Raw genomic sequence first — 10494 nt, 5'->3', positions numbered from 1 at the left:
GACTGAAAATAGTATGATGAGTGATTTTTACCACTCTCCTGAAAATAGTATGGTGAGTGATTTTTTACCACTTGCCTGAAAATAGCATATTGGGTATTGAAATTCTAATTAGTGTCTTTGGACAGAATTGAAGCAGTAAAAAAAAAGGTTTACAGAAAGAAAACAAAGTTTCAAAATTGTTTCAACTGGCATGTTTTGTTTCATTTGATGCTTGAGTCATCTTTTCAATACAATTACTCACCTTCACAGTGATTCATTCCACAAATCTACTAATGGTTATGATTGTGTGCATGTTGGCAAAGTTGAAGGAAGACTCTTGTCAATACTCAGAAATTTTCAGTATTTGCAAAGTTTTCTGCACCCATCCATGTTTGTGCAACTTTTCACAAGAAACTTCTAAACGTTCGTAACAAATTCATATGAGATAAAAAAAAGTTACATATTCATTAGGAAACCTGAAATCACACAAAACAAACAAAAACAACAGAGGTTTAGTAATTTTGATATTATGTGTTTCCTAGTTGCTTTTATTTTAAGATAAGTGATACTTTCCATGTAAAAATCCCACAGAACAAACACAATAGAGGTTTAGTAATTTTGATATTATGTGTTTCCTAATTGCTATTATTTTAAGATAAGTGATACTTTCCACGTAAAAATCCCACAGAACAAACAAACACAATAGAGGTTTAGTAATTTTGATGTTATGTGTTTCCTAGTTGCTTTTTGTTTGTTTGTTCTGTGGGATTTTTACGTGGAAAGTATCACTTATCTTAAAATTAATAGTGTTATATTAGATTTTGGTTCTTAATATTAAGTTGTGATCAAAGTAGACTATATAAATGATCAGAACTAAAAGTAAATACATTAATGAAAATATGCAACTAAATATATTTATCTTATGTTAATACTTATAATAATGAAAATGAACTGTTTCTTCAATTAGGTAATCTTTGCTGTTAACAGTTTGAGGTTTAGGGTTAGTCCTAAATCCATATATTAAGTTAATGAGGAAAACTATTCTTTATACTAAAAATATAATAATAAAAATTGATATATTAAACATTCTAACCAATAGTGTTACTGACAATATAATTACAGAAAGAATAGAGTACAACTTAATTACAGAACAGTTTACTCTTATAACACTTAAAATAAGTACAAAATTAATACTGTTCCTACTAACTTTCTCAAGGTCAAAACTGCAAGTTGCTGTTCCTCCACCAAACACGTATACTCGTTCGTCATCAACTGCAATTTCATGTCTATATCTAAAATGAAGCACGTACGGCTTTAATGGCAAGTATCACATCTTAAAATAAAAGCAACTAGGAAACACATAATATCAAAATTACTAAACCTCTATTGGAATTGCTACCACGTGCTTGGAAATCACATTTAAGTATGCTGAATTTTCAAATGTTGTCTCAAGTAAACGTATTTAATTGTCAGAGCATTGTGCCTCTAAAACTTAATAAGGTAGTTAAAAGAGCATTTGTTTTATTAAAATACTTACTGGGTAACTTATTTTCCTTTTGTAGATACCTGCTTACAGTTTAAAGAAGGAACAATGGGAACTTTTACAAACTTCTTCAGATGGCTCAACAGAAAATGGTAATAGATACAGGAAGTCACTAAGTTTCTTTAGTTAGTTGAAAAAGGGAAGTCACTTTAAACTTCAAAATGTTTATATTACTTTGTAACAACTTAGAAGGTTATAATCAGTACTCCGTAATAGCCCAAGGTAAAGGCATTGATAATATGTGAAAGGAGATAGAGAAATATGTATCTTTTTTTGTTTTGGTTCCTCCAAAATTATAGTAAATTACATACTGAAGTTAAGGTTTACAGTTTTGTTTTGTGTAAAACTGAGACTAACATACTGAAGCAATAAACTAAAATTTATTATTATTAATGCATCTCTTTTAATATGTGACTTCATTTGTGCGTGTGTGTGTGTGCACGATAAGGTGTGGGTTAAAACATGGTCCAATAACTGTACAGTCAAGCAAAGTTAACTTTTAAAGTTAAGTATGTTTAAAAGTTTGGTACAACTCATTCAAGGCATGATAAACGAAAAGAAAATTAATAGCTCATTGTAAAGAACAACAAAATGTGTTCTTGTTATTTCACCATTTTACGATGAACCCTTGATGATTTACGAGTTTATCTTGTAGGTTATCCTATGCCAAGAAGATGTCATGCTTGTGTACAGAGAGGAAATGGTACGTATAAGTAAAATTCATATTATTTACATGTTTTATATGATAGTTTTAACAAACTTCACAATGTTGTTGTTTACTCTTGAAAAATTTAATACATTTCTTATATTTCTAGATTATTAACAGTTTGATTTTTGTATTACACAAAACATTTTGTTTCTCTTATACTATTCGGGTAAAGTTCAAATGTTTAATAACCAATATATTCAAATTTGTGTAACAGAGCCATACTATTTATAAGTTTTTAATGTTGTACTAATTACTATGTGTTTTTCATAGAAACATTTACATAAATATATTACTTAATTTCTTCCTACTTGTGTTTTATAGACTTATGTTTTACTTAATGATGTACACCATTAACAATAGAATTTCACCGATTTCAATTTCAGAGGTTTACATCTGTGGAGGGATCAATATAGATACTATTCTATCTGACCTTTGGTGTCTTAGGCTAGACTTGTTGCAATGGAAGAAATTACCTACAAAACTATCAACCCCTGTATATTTTCATTCTGCTGCTCTCTCTCCAGTAAGTTTCTATTAAATTCTGTCTGTTATTCAGAATTCTAGAACAATCATAGCCATCCATGTACTGTATACATTTTTCTACAAGATATTTGGGACAAAGATGTATTGCAGCCATGTGCTATGTAAATCTTGCAGGGATTTACATAGATGTGGATACATTACAACTATGCATTATTTAAACTTCTATGCATCATTGCAATGTCACAGACGTAATTACATTGTGACCATCTTGTAGCTACATGTGCTATAGACATGAATGCCATTTACTTATCATATTTATGTCCCATCACCCATGATTACACTATAAACATAAGTAAATCACAACTGTTTACTAGTTGCGGCTCTTCATCAGCACGTTTATTGCACTGTATACATAAACACTTAATATGTGCTTTCTTCTTTTCCTCTCAATAATAGTCTGCAGATATTTATTTTGTAGAGACATGATTTGTTTCTGCTTTTTCTGTTTTCTCACCACAAGGTCAGTATAGTATTATTTTGTGTGAAGAGCAGAAATAAACAGGATTTTATTTTCTATTGGCCAACCAAATCATATTACAACCACCAACAACCAGACTTTGTTTTTCCTGATAGTCCCCATGAAATTCATATTTTATCATCACTTATACCTCTTGGTTAATTCTTAGGATTAAATATTTAACAATTCCATCTGCTGTTCTGTGGAGTGATCATTTGTGTAAGGGATGGGTGTGGCTTTAAAAGCTGAAATGGTTGTGTGTAGTCACTCCCAGTATGTTCAGTAGCCAAGTTTTTTATTGCATTTATCTTGGTTATTTTAATTAGAGTATGAATATTTTATAGTCTTTATTGTATGATTTTGTTATCAATTTATTTTTAATGTATATGAACATTAGTGTTTTGCTATTAGTACCATCCCACTACATCTATATCTATACCTGTACAGTAGAATTTCCTGTTGCTATTTATCACTAAACATTCTTAGAAAGAATTATATAAAGTTTGTCTTATATTGATGTCATAATTGTCTAGAGACAAGGAATTGGTGATAATACAAGAACCTGTTATATGCATGCTTACCATGCATTTTCTACCTTCGTATTTTAATGTAGAATTTTTTAAGTTATTCATTTGTTCAAAGACTATGTAGTTTTCTCATAATGTTAGGGCAAGCAACTCGTTAATTAGATTTACAGATTGACGTGTAAACAAATAGAAATTGTGACAGTATGGTGTGGTGTGGACTATAAAAGTTCTAATTCTGCAAAATTTTGTTTCCAATTAACATCAGTAATATACATAATGAAGTGACCATGATTACCAAATAAAATAATAACAGTATTTTCACTGAAGACATGTACCTGATAATAGATAGTGTCAATAGAAAGAATGAAAGTTAAAAACTGTCACAAAGGACTGATTGTTCAGCACAGATATTTCCTCAGAGACGAGCAAGACACTTCAGTTTGTACAGAAATGGCAATTACTTCTCCATTTTTAAATATGTATGCTTTTTTAACAAGTTCTTCAAATCTAATTGATATAAAAATAAAACAACAATAAAGGCTAATTAGTACACAAAAAACAAAGTCAAGGTATCTTAAACAGCTGTGTGACAATGCTTATGGTGATAACCTTGTCCTCATCTGAACAAAATCTCATTACGTGAGGCTTTGCATTCACATACACTAATAACACTAGGATCAGTATTTATAATATGCTTCCACAAAGGAGGAGAGTAATTTTTTTAAGCATTTGTTGCTCATCACCAGTAAATCCTTAACGTTTTGGTAGCAAAGTTTGATTTTTAAGCATTATTTTTGTTGCTTATTACCAGTAAATCCTTAACATTTTGGTTGCAAGGTTTATGATTTTTAAGCACTGTTTTTGTTGCTTATTACCAGTAAATCCTTAACGTTTTGGTTGTAAGGTTTATGATTTTTAAGCACTGTTTTTGTTGCTTATTACCAGTAAATCCTTAACATTTTGGTTGGAAAGTTTATGATTTTTAAGCATTGTTTGTGTTGCTTATTACCAGTAAATCCTTAACGTTTTGGTTGGAAAGTTTATGATTTTTAAGCATTGTTTTTGTTGCTTATTACCAGTAAATCCTTAACGTTTTGGTTGGAAAGTTTATAAGTTTTATTTTTTATTTTACTTGTAAATCAATGTTGCATATTGTTGTAAACTGTATTTTAATGTTTATCATTTTTTTTTCACTAAAGGGAGTTTTTTTTTGTTTTACGTGAACTTATTGATTGTGTGATATCTGGAAGTTTCATGAAAGTTTAGGTCTTTGTAAAATCTTCAAGATTCCTGTAGTATGTAGAAAACTAATACAACATAGAAATGCCAGACTGGATTGAATTAATTAATCAGTTTAGTGTTAGTTAAAGAGTTTTAGTGAGAGTTAGTGAGTCTGTTCACCAGTGGTCTAGATAGTCGGCATGTTTATTATTGATCAGTTAGCAAAGAAACTTTTGAAAGTTATTTAGGCATACATTGGTTCCAGAATTTCTGTTGAAATGTTGTTTTTAAAGTTAGGCCGACCAGTAAATGTATTGAAGAAATAAATTAATTCGTTATCAAAGAATGAACTAGTTTTTGCATTATTTTTAAGAAATAATCTGAAAGAAAATATCCAGTGATAAAACATTTTACAATAATATCTTCATTTATTTTTCCTGACTTGTGTTTAAAAATGTATAGTAACACAGAATCTCTCTCTCTGAACTGCTTTAACCATAACCTTTAGTACTCAGGATAAATTATCTCAGTTTTAAGTTTTAGAAAACTATTGAAAACAGTAAAGATCACTTAATTTATTTATGTACTGTCTTTTATTAAGTGTAAGTATTGATAAAATGTGACCATCAAATTTCATAAGATTAACTTGGCAACCCCCCCCCCCCTTTTCTTTTAATCAAACACGTAACTGTTAGATGTTTATTTGCAAGACAAGAAGAATCAAAGTATTTATGATTAAAATAAGAATATGTAAAAACTTTGAGTTGGAAAATGTGTGTAACTTAAGCATTGGAAGATTTTTATTTGAAAAATAAGAGGAAATAATTATTTATAATTCAAATGAAAATATGTGAAAACTTTGAGCCAAATAAATGTGTGCATGACTTGTGCCTTAATTCTTAGGGTATTGTGCTTTTAGATAAGTTCATTATAAAGTGCTGTTAATTAATTTTCGAATTTACAGGTCTCTTATAATATGTGACTTAATTTTACTAAATCTTTGACTGAAAATTAAACAGCAGAAAATTAAACAAAATGGACAATGGAATACAATTTAATATAAAAGAAGTTTTATAATTTTTTTTACTAAAAATGAGTCTCCATTAAATGTAGTTTAACATTAAAACTAACAAAAGAAAATTAAACAATAAATATTAGATTTTTTTCTTTTGAAACATACATTATTTCATAGTCAGATTTAAAAAATATTTGATTATATTTATTGATTTGGTAAAAAATGTTTCATAAACATGACAAAATAATCCAATTCCTGTCCATTTTGAAAACATTGGTGAAAAAACTTGATTTTCTGAATGAATGTTGATGGGGAGTTGGGTTCACTAAAAATGAAATTCTTGCTTCACATGTAAATTTTGTAATAAGTTATTAATATTATTCATTTAAGATAGATTTTACATTTTTAATAGTAGGCTAGTGTTGTGTGTCTCGTCCTGGTTACATAAGGTTTCTATCAATAATCGTTATATGTTCTTCGAGATCTCAAAATCTTATCACCCTTGTACAGATTAATCATACACTTTTTATTTTTATTTTTTTTGTAAAATCACCAACGAAGTAACTACTCTCATATAATGTGCTGTATGATTCTGAAAAAAAACTAATTTGTTTTTGTAAGGTGATATGAATGTTAAGAAAATTCTAGAAATTAGTAGATCTATTCATTCTTAACTTAAGAGGCACAGAATTAAGCATGTTAGATCAACTGTGAAATGTTCCTGTATGACCAGTTTATTGTAGTTATGATTTTATAGTAAGATTTATTAATTTTGAAGATGGTTCTATAGTATTTATTTCTAATGAAAGAAATTTCAACTTTTTAGTGCTCATATGTGTATGTCTTAAAAACTTAGACTTGATTTTCAACACTGTTAGTGTTTTTAATCCTTCAAATGTTTTATTATGAATTGCTAAAAAGTGTTTAAAAGTAGACTTTATAATCATAACTTAAAGAAACAGCAAAGTTCTTGAAACTATAATTGTGTTTCAGGATCATGTTGTTAATAGAATGTTGACTAATGATTCAAAACTATTGTGTAATTGACTTTGTTTGGTTACTTTTCAGAATGGACAACTTTTGGTGTTTGGTGGTGTCACGAAAATTACAACTAAGATTGTGCATAATGTCTTGAATATCACGGCTTTGAAGAGAACAAATGAAATACATTCATTATGGCTAACTATTCCTTCTCTACTAGAGATATGCTGGACAGCCTTAAATTTTTATTTTCCACATCTGAAATCTTTACCTGTTTGTCAACTTCGTGAATTAGGAATTCCAACAAATTTGATAAACAGAACTGAACCTGGGACTTAGAAATTAACTTTTTCCATTAAAGTGGTTGGAATGAAAAATATGTTTTTTCACTTTGATATAACATGTTTATTATTATTGTTGAAAGCACATTTCTTTAAAAACAAATGAATAACGTGAGAGATTTGACTATACTACATACTCATTAGTGTTATGATACAGTGACAGGATTGTACGATGGAAAAAAATATATTTATACTGGTTTGGATAAATTGAAAAGTAGTTTAGATAAAAGCCCAGAGATACAACTTTTGAGTGGATCATTTATTTGTCTATTGTTTAACTTTATTACAATGTTTCAACCAATTACGTGACCATCATCAGGTAACTTTCATCTATTGTATGAAATGTTGCTTGCACAATAGATGACAGTTACCTGATGATGGCCATACGAATGGTTGAAACATTGTAATAAAGTTAAAAACAAAAAAGAAAGAAAAAAACAATCCCCTCAGAAGCTGTAACTGGACTTTTATTTAAAGTATACAGTGGATTTCTTCTCCACACAACAAGAAGAGTAGTTGTTGAAGCAAGAACAACTCCTCAAGTGTTTTATATGTACAATTCATAACTTGTTTATTTAATTGAGTTACTGTCATAGATCTTTTATGAAGCAACATTTCCAAAATAGACTTTGTTCCTCCCACACTACAACTGTTAGTAGTTGTTGAAACAAGAACAGCACCATCTTTATGTTGTTGGATAAATTGAAAATTTATGTTGTGTTTTAATGAATATAAGAAAGATCTGGAATTAATACATATTTTTGTTTTATGTGTACAATTCAAGACATTATTTCTTCACATTACTATTATATTTCTTTTATGAAACAACATTTCCAAAACACTTACCTCCTTTCACTCTACAGCTATTAATCGATTGCCAGGGTTTCTTCCTTTGACCATCTAAGCATTGTTTTGATTCTTTTGTCGCTTGTTCCAGTCTTTTATACCCCCACTTAGTTGCCCTTGGCAATATTTGTCTCGTGACACTCTCCACCTACGTCAATGCACCTTCTATCCTGGTACTGAATAAAAGCACCTCATACAGATAATGTTATCACTTTTTCTCGACAGATCATTCACTAGTGGGTTTCTCGGTACTATGATTGTTGGAGATACAGAGGCAAATCAGATCTTTCCTATCCCACCTCTGATATCTAGTGTCGCACAACAATCGGGGTGGTAGACAGAGGGTTTTCCTTCAGAGTGTTGGAGTGAATTTCCTCCACTCTTGGACTTTTATTTAAAGTATACAGTGGATTTCTTCTCCACACAACAAGAAGAGTAGTTGTTGAAGCAAGAACAACTCCTCAAGTGTTTTAATGAATATATAAGAAAGATCTGTAGTTAATACATATTTTTGTTTTATGTGTACAATTCAGAACTTGTTTATTTAATTGACTTACTATCATAGTTCTTTTATGAAGCAACATTTCCAAAATAGACTTGCTTCCTCTCACTCTACAACTTCTAACAGGGTCCCTGATGTTTTTCCCAGATGTCAGTAGGAGAGGCACTAGCCTATGCAGGAGCCTACTCTTAATACCAATTCAGATTTGAAGTTTAGCTACTAGGGTGGGTTGAGTGTGGCCCTTCTTTTTGATCAATATTGGTTAAGTACATTGTTCATAAAAGAGGGTCAATTGTCTCCTCATGATTTTGAATGCAGAGTAGTCCCATCCTGGGTTCTTGGTTGAGCACAGTTTGTTCCATGTCCTCCCCATAATCCCAGGGGCAAGTGGAATTTACCCACGAGGAGTTGGGGAGTGAAGATGAGTGTTTATAATTTCTGACTGGATGAGTTCTGTTTCCTCAGGTTGAGTAAGTCATACAAGATCCCGTCATTCCGAGTTTGTGGTGTTGCATTTCGGATTTCAGGTTTGTCCACTTGGTGTTGCTCACTTTCTTGTCGATATTCCAGCGGCTTGGAATTCATCACTTTATGGCTACAGGTGGGGATCCACTCATAGGTATGTAAAATATTTCTGTCCAAATACCCTCACCACCAATGTGGGATATAGGGATCATGGTCGTCTAATTGCAACCCCCAGCAGTGGAACCTCGGCTATCTGGGTGGGGCCTGGCCAGTAGTGATGATAAATCATGTAAAATTCCACTCACAGTACATGGATTAAGTTCTGGGCGAACAGCATACCTGTTGTGAATGTAGTCCAGTTACCCCACTAGGGTGCCAATCTTCTATTGACACACCCATGATATATGCAGACACTTTCTGTATGGATAATGCCCTCACTGGCCCCTCCCCCTTATCAATGTGGGATTCTAGCTGTAGTGTGAGAAGAGGTAAGTATGTTTTGTAAGTTAACATTTTCTTAAATCGAAAACGTATTTTCAATAATACCTCCATTCACACTCTCCTACCCTTCCTCCCCACTAAGAGCCAGTGTTAGAGACTGCGGATTGGATTCGGGCTATCTCGAAAAAGTGATAACTATCTGAATGAGTTGATTTTATACAGTACCAGGATAGAGGGCTCATTGACGTAGGTGGAGAGTCTCACGACACAGATATTGTCAAGGGCAATTAAGTGGGGTGTAAAAGACTGGAGCAAGTGAGAAAAAATCTGACCAATTCTTAGATGGGCAAAGTAAGAAACACTGGCAATCGAGTAATAGCTATAGTGTGAATATTATTGGAAATACATTTTCGATCTGTTGCTTTGTTATTTGTATTTTATACATGTTATTTATTTGAAAAATCATAATTTTCATTATATCATTGGTAAGTTTTTGCTTTGACCAATGTTAATGATGAGATATAGCAGTTTTAAAACATACATTAATGTTACTAAAAATAGATATGAAGCCCAATCTGTGATTCTGTTTACCACATGTGACTGAGTTATATCTGTTTTGGTGAAACTCTACTCCCCTGGTCAGTAGCCCTCTATAAAGGTGAATGATAATAGTAAATAAATAAAAAAAGACTAGACTTCCTATAGTGGTGAACTATATGTTTTTTTATGTGTATGGTGTATCGTAACTGTCTTTTAGTCACCACAGTGAACCAGTATTTATATATGACATTGATCCTGCTACTTTGTTCATCTGAATCATTCAGCACATAAGCTGTTAAAAGATACTAAAAATAAATATGAAACTCAATCTGCAATTCTGTTCACCACTTCTCATTGTGTTTAACCGATTTTGAAGGATTTCGC

The 10494-nt window shown here is 31.1% G+C and overlaps 1 protein-coding gene across 1 annotated transcript in view; it reads left to right on the top strand.

Annotated features, from left to right (window-relative positions):
• Positions 1-10270, top strand: part of LOC106469090 (kelch domain-containing protein 10-like) — a 32637-nt gene extending 22367 nt beyond the window's left edge. The window contains exons 6-9 of the mRNA XM_022397502.1: positions 1542-1614; positions 2178-2225; positions 2615-2754; positions 7063-10270. Coding sequence (XP_022253210.1) covers positions 1542-1614; positions 2178-2225; positions 2615-2754; positions 7063-7314 — 513 coding nt within the window. The 3' untranslated portion in view covers positions 7315-10270. The remainder of the gene's footprint in view (positions 1-1541; positions 1615-2177; positions 2226-2614; positions 2755-7062) is intronic.
• Positions 10271-10494: the final 224 nt, after the last annotated feature.

This window comes from Limulus polyphemus, unplaced genomic scaffold, assembly GCF_000517525.1.
Source record: "Limulus polyphemus unplaced genomic scaffold, Limulus_polyphemus-2.1.2 Scaffold3296, whole genome shotgun sequence".
In the NCBI taxonomy this organism is placed as follows: Eukaryota; Metazoa; Arthropoda; class Merostomata; order Xiphosura; family Limulidae; genus Limulus; species Limulus polyphemus.
The sequence above is the reverse complement of the archived record's forward strand: the minus strand, read 5'-3'. Positions and strand labels throughout refer to the sequence as shown.